General features: G+C 43.0%; 1 protein-coding gene across 6 annotated transcripts in view; it reads right to left on the bottom strand.

Moving 5' to 3' along the window:
• Positions 1-601: 601 nt before the first annotated feature.
• KCNIP1 (potassium voltage-gated channel interacting protein 1) overlaps positions 602-16,337 on the bottom strand; it is a 379,245-nt gene continuing 363,509 nt past the window's right edge. For all 6 annotated transcript variants that reach the window (XM_054168340.1, XM_054168339.1, XM_054168341.1 and 3 more), the window contains 6 exons: positions 8,692-8,761; positions 5,879-5,949; positions 3,540-3,647; positions 2,311-2,415; positions 1,674-1,736; positions 602-1,192 (listed from right to left, as the gene is read on the bottom strand). In XM_054168340.1, coding sequence (XP_054024315.1) covers positions 1,145-1,192; positions 1,674-1,736; positions 2,311-2,415; positions 3,540-3,647; positions 5,879-5,949; positions 8,692-8,761 — 465 coding nt within the window. In that variant the 3' untranslated portion in view covers positions 602-1,144. The remainder of the gene's footprint in view (positions 1,193-1,673; positions 1,737-2,310; positions 2,416-3,539; positions 3,648-5,878; positions 5,950-8,691; positions 8,762-16,337) is intronic.

The following is a 16,337-nucleotide window of genomic DNA, read 5'->3' as shown; positions in this document are numbered from 1 at the left end:
TTGTAGGAAGAAATATTTCACTATAGAAAATGCTAAACTCCCCAAAGGGAGGTGTGCACTTGGCAACTGATTCTGAGACTAATTACAACTAAGTAACTCCCAATTAAACTTACAGTGCACTTTATGGGTAACCAGGATCTGTATGCAGAAACACAGCTGCACTAAGTAAAACTGGAAAGATTAAATAAATGGATAAAGTTGGCGACACTCCACTGTAGCGTCCAGTGGAAAAATACAAGTGTTCAAATGATGAATCTGGGTAGTGCATGCCAAACTACATCAAAGGACCATAGCACATGACCATGGTGCTTCTGAGATGCACACTGGAGAATCACTTGGTGTCCTACCACATGCTGGGACTGCAGAAGGTGGCTGAGACCAGAGCAGGCTTTCATCTTCCTGAACCAGCCCTTATAAACCTGCATGGTCTTGTGAGAGCTTACCGCCACCGAACGGGATTTGTTTTGTAGTTTGATAATTACATGTGAAACAGAGGTTTTGCTCCTTTCTGGCTCACTCTGGCATGAAGATCCTCTGGTTAATGTGTTCAGGAATAACTCCACCAAACGCAGCACGGTGACACCAGTGCACGTGAGAGAAGTGTGATCTCTGCAGAAATGGGGATACTGGCTACACAGGCTGCCTGCTTTGTGTCCCAGGTACATTCTCTGTTCATTTCTTACAGACTGCCCTGGCAGGTTTGACTTTTGTCGAAGCAGATTGAATGGCAAGGCATTCATAAAGTGTTTTGCCATGTGGGAGCTTAGGCTGAGCTTTTCGCTTGCAATAGATGGCTGAGTAAGCTATCAACATGTGCTATCATATGTAATCAAGCTTGCTAGATTAAAAGCAGAACTTGTGCCTAGCAAACAATGCTTTATATTACTCATTGAGCTTTGAGCAGCAGTTCTCTCTTGTCAGGATTTATTAAAATATTCACATGCTTCCAAAATGAAACAAAGGTCCACCGGCGTCTCTCAGCAAGAAGAGGTGGGATCGGTTGCATTCGGTTGCCATTTGGTTGGAGATGTCATACAAAATCCTCACACACTGGACATGGCTGTATTGTAAAAAGCTTTCACCCAGAAAGGAGATCTTCGTTACACACAAAGTCTCTGACTCCTCCAGTGCTCACCAGGCAGGGCTACATCACATTTTCAAAGAGCTGTAAGGATCGCATGATGTTGTCGTCCTGAAAGCAATGAGAAGATACTTTCATAAACCAGCGCTGACAAGCACAACTCCAAACTGCACGGCACAGGAGGGGCCCAGCAGCTGCTACAGCAGGCAGCAGCCTTGCTTTCATCATGCTTTTCATCCTTGATGAGCTGGAATTGATTCAGGAATCAGGTCCCGGTTCAGCAAAGCAGTTATGAGCTTTCTTTAGAGTTTTCTGCTTGTCTACAGAAGCAGGCAGTGCAGTTCGCTCAGCAAAATAAAAGCACTGGCCACTAGCACTCGCCTGTGGTTGGCCTGACCCTACTTTGACAATAAGTGACAGGCTTCACAGAGAATTACCAAAAACTTAGTCTTGAAGCTGTTTTTTTGCACAGAGGGCAAAGGAAACCTGGAATCATGAGCAGCATCGTGTTTCAAAGTGAGTTTGTTCAAAGGGAAGGCACATGCTGAGGCATAAGCTAGACCTTTCATTGTAGTTAAGATTTTGTCCTTACCTCCTGACATGATTCAATAAACTCATCTAAAGTTACAACTCCATCCTTGTTCTTATCCATTTTCTGCAAAATAAAATAGAAAACATGAACTGTTTCCAGAGGTAACACTGCAGTTATAGTATCATATATCTGTGGATGGAACCTGAATAAGCTTAGGGCATGTTTCAAGCTTAGACTGTGGACTCGGTGTCATTGGTTTAATTTGTTGACTGCTAAGGACTTGTTTAGTCTGATATTTTAAGCAATTCTGAGGTCATCTGCAGCTACTCCTCCCTTTGCACAAACAGCAACCTCTAACCTCATTACATCATTTATTTATTCACTGCCTCAGCAACCATTGCTACATTCCTGTGTCTATGAGCAGCTGAGAGACGCAGCACAGAAGGGCTGCAATATATGCAGAGGCTTCAGACTTGCTGAATGTGACACATCCCAGTGCAAAGGGTTGGGCTAAGAGGTAAATGCAATGCCTTTGGAGCCAGGAAATCAGCAGACACTGTAGTGTCAAGGTGAACGGTTGCTAGAGGTTGTTTTGGAATATATTGTGTGGCACAGGGTTGAACACAGGGTTAACTGTACAGTAAAGTGTAACAGTGCATGGCTCAAGTGTTGGGAAATACACATCACAGTCAAGTACCTGGAAGAACACTTCTACATGCTGCCGTGGTGCATCTTCCTTGAGCACTGGATACGTGTACTTTCCCATCATGTCATAGATTGCCTTTACAATGTCCATCATTTCCTTCAGTGGTGGCATGCCAGCACAGACATAGAAGGGAAATTCAGAGAAATGCTAGTACATTTCTTTGTTTTACTGCCCTTTTCCTCACCCTCCCATTACTAAAGAGCATAGAGAATTCCTGTACACATGCATGAAGTCAGATCTGTCATCAGGTGGAAGTTCATCTGCAAAACCAAATGCTCCTGAGTCTGTCATGACTATGTCTCAGCCATGCTGGAGGCTCTGCAGTGGTCACCTCCCTCCCCTGGCCAGGCAGCGCTGCAGGGCATGTCCTCTAACACATAGCTACTGAGGATGGTGCTGGGCTGCAAGTGGTGTGCTTGATCCTAAGCACTGCAGCAGCAACCTTGCCCTAGAGTCTCCTCTGAAACCACCATCACTGGAGGTGTTTAGGAAGAGACTGGATGGGGTGCTTGGTGCCATGGTTTAGTTGATTAAATACGGTTGGATGACAGGTTGGACTCAATGATCTCAAAGGTCTTTTCCAACCTGGTTAATTCTATTCTATTCCATTCCATTCTATTCTGGGATCTACTTGGCAGTCACTGGGAACCCAGCCCTTCCCCACACCTTACACAAGCTGCCACACAACCCCATGACCAGAACAGTAACCACAAAGCCTCCAGCTATGCATGATAGTTTTGAGAAGATTAAAATGTATTTGCAAAATATTCAAGATCACCATGCTCAAAACCAAGGATCGCCACAAAGGGAATGAGCAATACTAGATAGAAAGATAAAAGATGATAATGCAGGTTTTGGGAGTGGTACTGGGGGCTTCCAGTGGTTTGGGTGAGCACACACCAAGGCTCACAGTGCAGCCAGAAAGCCCTTGTATCTCAGTTACTGAGTAGATACTGTCACCATAACCTTCCCCCTTACAAAGGTTGTGCTGCTCATAGCTGTAACTAGGATTTTACTCCTGGCTAAAACAATCCATTGAAGGCAGTATAGAAAAGATGTCTACAGAATCATGCAATACAAGATCACTATGCACTAAGGCAAAGATAAATAGTCAACTCCAGTCTGATTTGCATTTAATTAGCTACATGCAGAATTAATTGTGCTCTGCAACAGTAAGCAGATGGCTCTCTTCAGAAATCAAGCACCAGAGCCAGCCTTACCTCCTTGTTTATGTAGCCATCCTTATTGATGTCATACAGGTTAAACGTCCATCTTAGCTTTTCATGAACTGTTCCCCGCAACAGAATGGACAATGCCATCACAAAATCCTGGGGCAAGGCAGACAGAAGTATGAATTTTGATTGCATCCTTTTCTGAGTTACCTTCATTACATAGTGCCAATCAAAATACTTATCTTTTTAGGGTAGAACATAATGATATCAATCTCTTCTGACTTGCTCTTCCAGAAGCAGGTCATCTCTGGCTGAACTCAATGGACACAGCATCAACTAAAATGGTCTGAGTGCTGTCACACCAGTTAATGTGCATGAGGTAACCAGGAGAATCAGAAAAGTCCTGACAGACTCATCTGCAGGCATTGTAAAAGCCAAGCTTTTAATATGGTTGAAAGCTCAAGCTCAGCAAGGTTGAAAGGGCAGAAAGACCTAATGGCTGCCTCCTTCTAGGGCAGTGTTCAAGGCCAGGTTGGATGAGGCCTTGAGCAGCCAAGTCTAGTTGAGAGGTGACCCTGCCCATGGCAGGGAGATTAGAGTAGATGATCTCTAAAGTCCCTTCCAACCTAAGCAAGTCCATGATTCTATGATGCTGTAGCCTTAAACTCTCCTAGTCCTGAGGTGAGGGCATGGGATTAAGAGCACTGCCAGTCCAAGACAGGCAGACTTAGATCCTAAAGTTGACAGGACAGTGGGTGCTCTGGCTCCTTGGACTTGCCAAGAGCAGCACAGCATGCTGCTGGAGTAGTGCTGGGGCAAAATACATATCTGGTTATTACAGCACTGCCAGATGCTCCAGTGGTCATTCACGTCCTAGAAATAGCCTGTTGCAAAGAGGACTCACTCAGAGTTAAACAGAGCTGGCCTCTGACTGTGCTAGTTCTTTTGTATCTCCAAATCTAAGGTGCTAGTGAAGAAGGAAGGAAATCCAGCATTTTTTTGGTGCTCACCTTGACAGAAATGGAAAGATCCCAAACTCCAGTAACAGACAGAACCTCAAGTTTGGTTTTCTGACAAAATCTGCTAGACTTGACCAGATGCAATTTCCACCACTAATTACTCAGTCTGGGACACAGCATTTTTTTGCTTAAAGTTACTGCTTGCAATACCTTTAATTTATTGTTTATAGTGCCCAGTGGCTCAGGCACTGTACGTAGCATCACTACAGGGATTTATTAGTACAGGCAGAGCTTCAAGCTAGCAGAGCTCTACAGTTCCTGATATCTCATTTAACGTACTAAGTCCTTGCTGTGTTATCTCCATTAGCTCTGCATGGGGTGGTGCATCACTTCTTAAAAACCTTTGCTGCTTTTTCCTAAGGCTCAGAGGAATTTGAATTTGCTGAACAATACAAAAAAGGGGATAAAATGCTTATGTTTGACAATCACTACAGAGACAGGCTTGCCAGGAAGGAAAGCTCAGCACTTTTCTGTGTGGGCTTTGGGTTTTTTTTTTTTATACTTATCTAAGCATTTTCCTGTATCCCAGTCTGCTTTGGTTTCTGAAAGCCTCTAACTACTGCGCAGCTGCCATATGCAAAACTTCCAATGCAGCCATTACTACAGAGACACACATACAGTTACATTCCCATTCTACATCTGATAAACAGATTTCTCAGTCTTACTTGGGAACTACCTAATTGACAGCGAAGGCAAGACTGCCTGTGATTCCTGGTTGTATAATCACAGTAAGCTGTCTTCAAAACTATGAAGCTCATCCTTTGCAAGTCCATGACTTAACATATCCCTTTGCTGCTCTCCTACAACAGTATGTGTGAGCTTAGAGCATGGCTATCTGTAGCTGTAAGAACAGACCCTGTAGTTAAAGGGTGGATTTAGTTTCCACCGAGTACCAAGCACTTGAGACACTTAAGTGTTCAATATATCAAATAAGCTTAAAGCCCCCTATATTCCATGAACATAGAAATGTAACAATTCAATCATGCAAGGCATGATGTCTGCAGAAGGTACAGGAAGCACTGGCTTTTCTTTACGTCCAGATTACCTGTGCTACTCATCTCTTATCAGATGGGACTGCCCTTGACCACTCCTGTCTCCTTTGAAAATCTCTACACTTTCTCCCTGTGACACTAACACAATACAAAGGTTTCTTTCACAGAATAACAAAATGTGTGTCTTTAGTGAAAGGAAATGTGCAACTCCATCAACATCAAGTGAACCATGTTTTAAAATACCAACTGAGTGTAGACTGAAACCTTTAACCCATAATCCAACAAGTCCTACTAGTTTACAACGAGGAATTAAAGGAAAAGCTTAAAAGCATGAAATTGAGAAAGAGGCATCAAAAGGAGGTTGTAGAACAATTACCTCAAATTTCACTGAGCCATTTTGTGCAGTGTCAAATGCATTGAAGAGATAATGTGCATACATGCTAGCATCTGAAAAACACAAAGGGCAACAAGAGGAACAAAAGTCCGTTATACACTGATGGCTCCAAAAAACATTCATGACCTTATTTTGCTTTGGTATAAAACCAACCTTGTAGCACCATCAGATATTCTACGAACCAGTAAATGTTACCATGGACCTGCACAATCCTCATGTGCTCCCTTAAAACAGCCTTGAAATGTAAAAGCTTTTATTACAGCAGAAACAATTGATTGTGGAGCTATCCTTGAAAGAATGAGCAAAAGCCCCAAACCATCCAGAAGTGACCTGGGGCAAATGGAATATTCTCTGGTGGGAAATGCAACAAAAGCATCAAACAGTGCTTGCAGCACACAGGTTCCTTCCTCTACTGTTTTGCATTGTGTGAGATGCAGCAGACATCCCCGGGACTGTTCAGCTTTAGAGGGGGCTAATTCCAGTAGTTCCAGTTTGGCCCATTGCTGTTAAAGAGAAATCTCATCCCAAGCATATTTTTGAGTCTTAAACTGCGGGTTCTATAAAATCTCTTGTATACAGAAGAACAATACAGCCACTGGGAAAATCAGTGATGGTATGCAGAAAATAATCAAGTAGGTGTATGACCTTAAGACCTTCATAGTCCTGTTCCTGTTCTCTGCTCCAGAGGCAATTCACACTGCTCTCTGTATTACCAGAGGTCAACTTTTCAAGATGGAAGCAAGTGACATTAAATTACAGTAATTAATTCATTGCTGTTCTAGCAGCCACACACTTCTCTCTTCTAGTCTTTGCCTCCAGCACACAGAACTAGTCAAACCTGAGTATTCATACTCATTGTCTGGGTATTCAGGTGAGGTCAGGTGCCCTGTGCCATGCAGGCAGGGAGGTGGAACGACCCAGCATCTTTTTACTCTGATCTTTATGGACTGGTTAAATATTTTCATATTATTCTAATCCAGGAAAGTGTAAAAGTATGAAAAAAAAAAATCAAATACTTAAGCTACTGTCATCCATAAGGATAAAATACACTGGACTGTAGGGGAAAAAAATGTCTGATGCTCTTTTAAGATAAAGTTGTGAATAAAACAGCTCCAGAAAGAAACCACAGAATTGCTTATGGGGCAGTTCTAATAAAAGCTGAATTAAACAATGAACTAAAAATGTTAAAATGGAGGTTTTGTTTCAGTCAGGTATGATGTACATCAAGAAATAGAAGGTTATCAGTATCATTTGATGGCAGATTAGCAAAAGTGAAAGCCTGTCAAGGGCAGGATCCCTGTGTAACAAAAATATCACAGGCCTGGGATGACACTGCAGAAAGTTTTTATAATTTAGAGTTATTTTACTGTCTCTGGGGTGTACAAGTTTATCTGTGCAGAGAGCCATAAAAGGGAAAAAAAAATCTCTGAGGAATCTGAAATCTCACAATTTATGATGCTAAGGTTATACAGTTTGGAAAGCAAGAGAAACAAAAGTGTAAAATATGAAGTCACATCTGCTGTTAAAGTGATTTAATATTAAGCATGGTTGTACTGCCAGCATCATTATCCAAGAGAGAATCACATTTCAGGGGAATGGGGGGGGGACACACAATAAAGGCAAGTGTTTGTCAGCCTTAGTAGAGAGAAAGAAAAGTTATCTGTCCATGAAAAGATGAGGTTTCTGTGCATGGCTGTTTTTCACATGTGGGAAGGAAGGAGTCACCTGAGGTGTTTCACTTAAAGGAGTTAGTGCATTTACTTGGGGTAATTGGAGTTCCTTGGGCTTAATGCAACTCAGGATGAAAACCAAAAACACATCGAGAAATACCTTAAGGTTATAAATCCCTCATTTTATTTTATATATATATATTTAAATTAGTTAAAAAAAATTCAATCTGTGGCTTTTTATAACAAAACCAAAAGTAACCACAATAGGAAATCAAGTCCATGCTGAAATACAATGTCAACTTTTCCTAGGTGTACATCTCTGAGGTCGCCTACAGTGTATTTTAGCTTGACATTCACTTGCAAAGCCACTTGTTAACCCCTACTTAAAGTAAATGCACAATGCACCTGTATATGCTGCAGAAATTTCAGACCTCAGTCCACAGTGAGTGTTCTCTTCAGCTGTTAGAGAGTGGACTGTATTTGGAAAGCCTCAAATACTGAATCCTTTACTTTAGGCCTATGATTAATGTCTTTCAATTTGAGAGTAGTATCCTCACAGCATGTGGCCAGGTAGAAGTTGTTTAATACAATACTTCAATATTCCAATGCATGACATGACCTTGTCTTAGTCACACAAGCACCAAAAGTGATCATTTCAGGTACCTATCAGTTCACACATCAACTGCAAACTACTTAAAGAATTTTGGGAAGGTTTTGATTAATTTACAGGCCAAAGTAGGGTCAGAGACACTTCTTTGCCATATACTATATGGCCAGCAGGCCAACAGCAGGGAAGCAAAGACTCGCTGAGGGGAAGTGATTTAGCTATCTGCCATCCAGAACGTCAGTACCAAAAAAGCATCAATCCCCAGCTTCTATTTTGGACTCAGGGAATAAAGAGCTGACAAGGGAAGGCTTTGTCTATACTCTTGTGAAATAACTGTTTCAAGGAGCCTAACTTTATTCTGTTACCTTGATGTTTGTGTTTCTCTAAGACCCTGCAAAGCTGAAGCTCAGCTCACACTTCTTGCCTAGATGATGTGGAGCAGTTTTGCAGCCAGCTGGCAGTAATGAATGTTAAGGCATGCTTCAATGAAGCTGACAGACACAAAGTACTCCACTTACCTCCATGAGGGAAAAACTGTGCATAGATCTGTTTGAATGTTTCTTCATTAACAACCCCACTAGGACATTCCTGTGGAAAACCAGAAACAGAAAGAAAGAATGAAAAAAAGAACCAAGGAAAACCCCCAGCTCTGTAAAGATTCATTGGCAAAATTCTACAAGCCTGATAAGAGTGATTAAATAAATCACATCCCTGTCTTCACAGTGCTCTGGATTCATGGGCTATGCAGCTGAAGAATTAAAGTACTTCAGACTGAAATATCTTCTTATACATCTCATAGACTTGTTTCACACTAATAACATTTCTAACAGTGTTTTCAGCAGTGTTTAATTGATGCTTTGCAGGATGACCTAGAAAAGCAGCTCAGGCCTTCTGTCACATGAAGCTTTCATTTCATAATTACAAATAATGCTAGTGCCACCTAACACTTCCCTGTCCAATGCCTTCACATATATGAATTCAGTAATCCTTAGCAGAAGACTGTAGCCAGATACCTGCCATGAATTCTATGGAGGCTAACTACATAATATACTAGCAAGGCCTTACAAACAAGCATTGATATCAGGCTGAGAAAGGTTAGATAATTTTTAAACCAGTTATCTGCTCAGTATTCTGTAAGCTTCTGAGAAGCCAGACTATGGTCACACACATTTTCTGTCCTGGCTACCTGTGGGTTTACTTGTTTCTAAGCTCTAATACTGGATTGTAAAGCATTTGCTTCAACTTTGGACTGCTTCAAATACGGGCAAACACTCAGGTAAAGGGTGGCAGATTTTCTGCCCTGAACATCCTGACCTAACTAGCCCCATGGGGTGGCATTTTTTCAGGGAGAGAAAAGAGGATCAGTGCCTGAATAGTTCAGACTGGCTTTGCTACTTTGGGTTAGAACCCTTCTGCAGGGTCTGGGTGGTATCCATGGAAAGGGGGACAGGGTAGGTATGAGGAACGTGACCCCCAGGTGCTTTACCCTCTAAGTGATATCTGAACTGAGGTCTTCAGATCTTACCCAGCAGGATGCAGGGCCACAGACTATGGAAGAAGAGGATGAAAAACAAGAGCTGTATTAGTTTTGTGAATTCTAATACACATACTAATTCTAATAATTAGTGAGACTAATTCTTAGTCTCACTATTGGCAGCCTGGAGCTTCCATAGGTGCATACACTCACTGTGTTGCACTCACTCTGCAGAGCCAAGACAGAAAAGTGCTTATTCTGGTACCATCACAGGTTGAGTTGGAGATGAGTAAACTTAGGAAGTCTAAGAAACCCCCCACAAATTGGTGACACAAAAAGCTGGAAGGGCCGGGTGCTGCACTTTGGCCACAACAACCCCATGCAGAGCTACAGGCTGGGGTTGGAGCGGCTGGAGAGCTGCCAAACAGAAAGGGACCTGGGAGTGCTGATTGACAGCCACCTAAACATGAGCCAGCAGTGTGCCCAGGTGGCCAAGAAGGCCAACAGCATCCTGGCCTGCATCAAGAATAGTGTGGCCAGCAGGAGCAGGGAAGTCATTGTGCCCCTGGACTCTGCACTGGTTAGGCCACACCTTGAGTCCTGTGTCCAGTTCCGGGCCCCTCAGTTTAAGAGGGACATCGAGACACTTGAACATGCCCAGAGAAGGGCAACGAGGCTGGGGAGAGGCCTTGATCACAGCCCTGTGAGGAGAGGCTGAGGGAGCTGGGGTTGTTTAGTCTGGAGAAGAGAAGGCTCAGGGGAGACCTTATTGCTCTTTACAACTACCTGGAGGGTGGTTGTAGCCAGGAGGGAGTTGGTCTTTTCTCCCAGGCAACCAGCACCAGAACAAGTGGACACAGTCTCAAGGTGCACCAGGGGACGTTTAGGCTTGAGGTGAGGAGAAAGTTCTTCAATGAGAGAGTCATTGGAATGGGCTGCCCAGGGAGGTGGTGGAGTCACCATCCCTGGAGGTGTTCAAGAGGGGATTGGACGTGGCACTCAGTGCCATGGTCTAGTCATGAGGTCTTGGGTGACAGGTTGGACTTGATGATCTTTGAGGTCTCTTCCAACTTTGGTGATATTGTGATAACTTGTTGCTTGGAAAGCCCCGGAAGTACTTTTTACTCTGTGTCTTCATGTCCTGGCAGCATCCTTTCAGTGGTTATGTTTCAGTGTTCCAATTAAAACCCAAACCTGGCCCTGTGTTGACTTTGCCAGGGCCATTCTTTCTCCAGCATCAGTGTTCAAGGCCTATTCCACAATAAGGGGATAAAAGGACCAACTGGACTATCTAAAGCTAGTGGCTACAGGATCAAATCTTGTTCTTTCATTTACTGACAAAACTTTCCAGATCTGTATGGCAAAATTCCTTGTGTGAGGAGTAGCCTCAAAACGTTGTGAAACTCCGAATAAAACAGCCATAGCCTGGTTTCTTTGTCATGAGAGAAAGGGTTACTTTCCCCTCTCTTTGTGCCTCTTTGCCCTTCTTCTAATAAGCTAGAAATCATTAAAAGAAGAATAATTAATAGGAGGTAACAGCTACCATAAATGTGTTCTCTCCAAATTCATGTTTCCCAAAGCTTGTAATTTAATGTATATTCAATAATAATTTGATCTTTATTTATGGTATCTTTCAGTCATAGCTCAGACCCAGTACCCTGTCAACAGCCATTCTTAGGTATGCATTTTCCTGTTGGTCACCGGAGTTCTGATACTCCAAGACCCACACTGAGCAATTGACCAAATTATTTTAAAACTAAGCCTAGAACAGCACTTTCCAGCTGTAGCAGATCTTCCACATCCTTCCCAGCATAGTGCTACTGGTGAGAAACACTAAGTGAAAATGCATTTCAAGTGAAATCCAGCTATTATATTAATCAAGAACCATCATTTCACATGCTAAACTATCTTAATTTGTAAGTGTAGTTGCTGAGCATTATTTTCTCTATACTTTCCACAACTACAGAGTCCCTTGTGTCTCTTCCATGCTGTCGTAGTAGCCTGTGTTTACTAAAAGTCCCAGCTCAGTCACCACTAGTGATCCCAAGAATGAAGTTTAAGGCTGCAAAGGGCAGGCTTCTGCTGCATGCACTCTCCTTGCAGAGGCAAGGCTCCCTGTATCCTGTAGCAGTTTCAGCCACTGTGCCTGATTAAGTTTTCTGAATTTCCACATGATCCTTATTGCTTTTGATGCCCCATCTGGAAGCCAAATGAAAGTTTGCCTCAAACCTGCAGGAGTGCCAGGCAGAGGCAGTGCTGGCATTGATCAGACTGTTTAGCTCTCTGTAACTGGATTGCTTTCAGACACATATGCTAGTACCAATTCATTTGCACTTAATTGATCACAATTTTGTTTTTATAAGAGTCAAATAATGCTCAAGAGGCCTCATTAGTGCTCCAGTGCTACTTAATTCAGCTGACTTGAAAGAAATCTCTCCTGTGAAAAGGAGCAGGTAAGCTTCTTCTCAATTTAAATTCTACTGAAGATAGCAAAGGTTTACTCACTCAAGAAAAATTCCTTGGCAGTATGAAAAAGCACATGGTCCTTCACCATAACATGTGTATCATAGAAACATAGAATGGTTTGGGTTAGAAGGCACCTCCAAAGGTCATCTAGTCCCAGCAGTTAGCAGGGACATCCTGCACTAGATCAGGCTTCTCAGAGCCTTGTCGAGCCTAACCTTGAAAATGCCCAGGAATGGGGCCTCAACTACCTCGCTGGGCAACCACTGACGTTATTCCACCACCCTCATGGTAAAGAACTTGTTGCTAACATACAATCTAAATCTCTTCTTCTCTAATTTCAAATCACTGCCCCTTGTCCTATCACTCCAGGCCTTTGTAAACAGTCCCTCTCCCCCTCCAGTCCATGTCCTTCCTCTGTTGAGGGCTCCAGAGCTGGATGCAGAACTCCACGCAAGGTCTCCCCAGAGCAGAGGGACAGAATCACCTCTTTTGAACTGCTGGTCATGCCTCTTCTGATGCAAGTTAGGATGCTCTTGGCCTTATGGGCTGCAAGTGACCATTTTTGGCTCACATCCAGCTTCTCATCCACCAGCATCCCCAAGCTCTTGTCTGCAGTGCTGCTCTCAATCTCACCATCCCTGACCTAGGTGCACTACCTTACACTTTGCCTATGTAAGGCCTTCTTCCACGGCAGAGAGGTAGATGTCAGGAAAACACCTCCCATTCTTTAAGCTATGATTTCTTTTAATATATCTAATAATAACAGCAAACATTTTTTGGGATTGTTCTTAAGCACAGAAACTACTTCTCATCTTCAAAAAGCAAACTATCAAGCACTGGCATTCACAGCATAAGTCAGGCATTTGAATCTACTCTTTCAGCCTTCTTTTAAACCACTAATTCACAAAGGGGTTGTATCCACATTAAAAAATCCCCAAACCCTGCAAACAAACAAAAAGAAAAGCAAACAGAAGCTGCTCTTGCTTTTCTTTCTTCTGCTGGACTCAGAAATTAACTCCATTGATTGCTTTCAGAGATGTGCAATGCAGACTAGCAGGGATCAGCAGCAGACCTGAAGCAGGGCTAAATATAGCCTGACCCAAAATGTCCTAACTTGACCAGACCATGAAAAAGAGTATTTAGGTTTGGGGGAGGGGTTACATTTTGCCAAACTACAGGTAATAAGTTAGCTGGCTACAAAAACCCTAACATATTCTCTCTCAGGAACCATAATCCAGGTTTACATCTCTGAGCATTCCATACCCCATGCATTTTGTTGCTCTGTGTTTGCCTAGTTTGGAGATATTTTGGGGATTATTACAGTATGGGAACATTTCTACCCTGCTCATACTGCTTGCTTTAGTCCCAAATCCCTGGTTTGTGACAGATGATTATATCTTATATTGCACTTCATTACAGGCTTGCTAAAATGTTCACACTAAAGCAAGGCAAGAATATCTCCAGCAGCCCCTTAGTTATTTGAGTTGTCTGGTTTCTGATTTAGCATTAGAAAATTTTCCTTTGCAGCCAACAACCATTTTCCCTAACAGCACAGAACCCCCAGACTGAGCAAAAAAATCCCATAAAATCCCAATCCTTTTACTTGCATGGACTCAATTCCAAAGAAGGAAAGTTGTTAGAAACATGGCCTAAATAGGAAGTATTGAATGACTGAGTTCAAGCCTCTGTCATACTTAGCCACTTCATTAGTCATGAATTTATCCATTTTAATCTTAAAAAGAGTTTTTCATCCTTCTCCCTCCCATTTCATAACTGTTCCTTAAACTTAACTCCTCTGAGGAGTGGAAACTTCTCATTTCAGCCTATTCATGACCATTTTGTTGCCATGCCAGTGTGACCTTTTAGCTCAAATCATTCTCTTCTCATGTAGGTATCATATCCTGTTTTGTAGAGCTAAACCAAGGCAAGACCCACCAGAGGTTCTGTGTCTCTTACCTTGCTTTTGCAGAACCCGAGCCAAAGAAATCAAACCAAAGATTTTAGTATGACAGCAGCCAATTCCAAGGTGCAAAACGGACTATCCCACATAGCACAAAATACATCTGTAAGGCGGAGGTAACTGCTAAGGTAAAAGTGGACTTTTGGTCCTGGCATCAAGAAATATTAGGGGACAGCACCCTTTCAAAAGTGGAAAAGAAACTGAAGGCAAAGAGAGAAGAGGACATTGGGCCCCACAGCAAGGACACTGCCTGGTTACTGTGGCCTGCTGATCTGGAGTGGGAAAGGATCTGAGTTTAGTGGAAGCTTCTATCAATCTGATGCAGAAACACCAGGCCTGAGTAGTGACATGCTGGGAAAAGAACGGGAATGTTTGCAGGGAGGGGAGAAACAGATTTTGGAGATGATGAAATAACAGGAATAAAAGAACTGAGACTTTTAACCCTAGTCAGCCTTGTCAGCCTAGTCAGTCAGAGTACTAGTGCAGAGGCTACCCCAGGCTGTGCTGAACTGGTTTTGGTCAAAAGTCATCCGTGTTGATGAGCATAGAACCCCCAGCTCTGGTGACTGCAGCTGTGCTAAGCAGGGCCTCCTTCTCTCCATGTCTATTACAAGTGCCTGCAAATGGCTCTGTGATGAGCCAGGTATTGCCTCCAGACTAAACAGGACCTGGGCATTTACCAGGCACAAGCAGTAGGTAGAAGCCAGAGAGAGGAAAATGAGTGTATTCCCACAGGGATTTTGAGTCTCCAGATGGCACTGTAACATCATTCCAAAAAGCAGACATTCGGTACAACAGCAAATATGGTCACAGCTGAGTCAGTTTGCCTGCTGTGCATAATTACTCATCCCATTGAAATCATGATTTACAGACCACAAATGCTAAGGCTGCCCTGCCATTGCAGTTGAAACCTTAAATATTAAAGCTTCACATACACTGTGTGCACAGTAGCTAGAGAACAACAGACAGCTTTATCCTAAGAACCTGCCACAAAATAAGATCTTACAGCACTGCCAATTAATATCAAGACCTTTGGTGAGATCTTAGGAAAGGGTTTAGGTCATAAGTTAAACGATCTTGCCTAGCATTCTTGCCCTAGGAGGCAATGCCTTTGTACTGCAAAGCAACAGCAATACTGCGAGGGGCCAGGGGTAAATGTCAGATCTGCCCTGAGAGGCTGCCTCTCTGTTCTGCATTGTAACTGCTGGCAGAGTCAGCTCCTTCTCTCAGCATGGAGCAGTGCTCCCGCCCCAGGATTCCCATCAATCACAGCAATGCAGGAGGGATTTCAGAGATCCTGGCCCAACACAGTGCTGAAGGACTCTCTGAGCTTAGCCTCCCACTGTAGGCAGTCATGTCACATTACACTGTGCATTAAACTGCCTTCCTGTCTCAGAAGCCGTATGATTTCTTGCTGACTGCCCAAAGCACAGCATTTCAGAATATCAGCCTTTGATGGTTACAAAACTTCACACATGAAATGGTATCCTGATAGCCATAAAGGCTATACAAATGCAACACATGCAGCAAACAGAAAAATACAGCAAACTGAGCTGTGCCTTGGCCTGCTTAAGAGTGTGGTGAAAGAAAGGATGAAACCCCAGGCTCCTGGGAGAGGTGAAGTATACATCGGAGAAATGAGTCAATCACGTTTCAGGAATCTATCAAAAGGAAAGGCCTTTCTTGATCTCCAGCAGGTTTTCTTTCAACACTGCCTGTATTTAAGGTAGCTCAGCTTTCCTTTGGCAAGTTTTTACCCAATAGCCTTGACATTCTCTTCCAAGAAATTCCAGCATTTCACTGTGACAGGATATGAAATGCTGGAGCTGTCCTTCAAGACGGCTTAAAAACCACACTGTTGAACCAGCTTAATACTGATCTATTAATCACCAGGAAAACATCAGTTGGTGTGAACCACCTGGGTGAGTAAATCCAGACCCTCAGGCAACCATGTAATGAGTATTCATTTTTCAAGGTTCATAAAACATCTGCCCCATGTAGCCTCAGAATTCTCTATCTATTTCTATCTATTATGATGAGTCCTTCAGAGGCAGCAGGTGACCTAGAGGCTGAGGCTCACAGAGTCACAGACTCCCTGCTGGAAGGGAGCATATGGCTGGGAAGGTGATTCACAAAGAGGAACATGGCACTGTTCTGTGCACACAACCATGTCAATGGACATGTTTCCTGCTTTTATCTGCAGCCTCTCTCCTCTCCTCAGTCTTGGTACTTGTTTATTTTTTGTTTCTTTTTGACTCCTGCCA

Source organism: Dryobates pubescens, chromosome 16, assembly GCF_014839835.1.
Source record: "Dryobates pubescens isolate bDryPub1 chromosome 16, bDryPub1.pri, whole genome shotgun sequence".
NCBI classification, from domain to species: domain Eukaryota; kingdom Metazoa; phylum Chordata; class Aves; order Piciformes; family Picidae; genus Dryobates; species Dryobates pubescens.
Note: the sequence above shows the minus strand (reverse complement) of the source record. Positions and strands in the feature narration are given on the sequence as shown.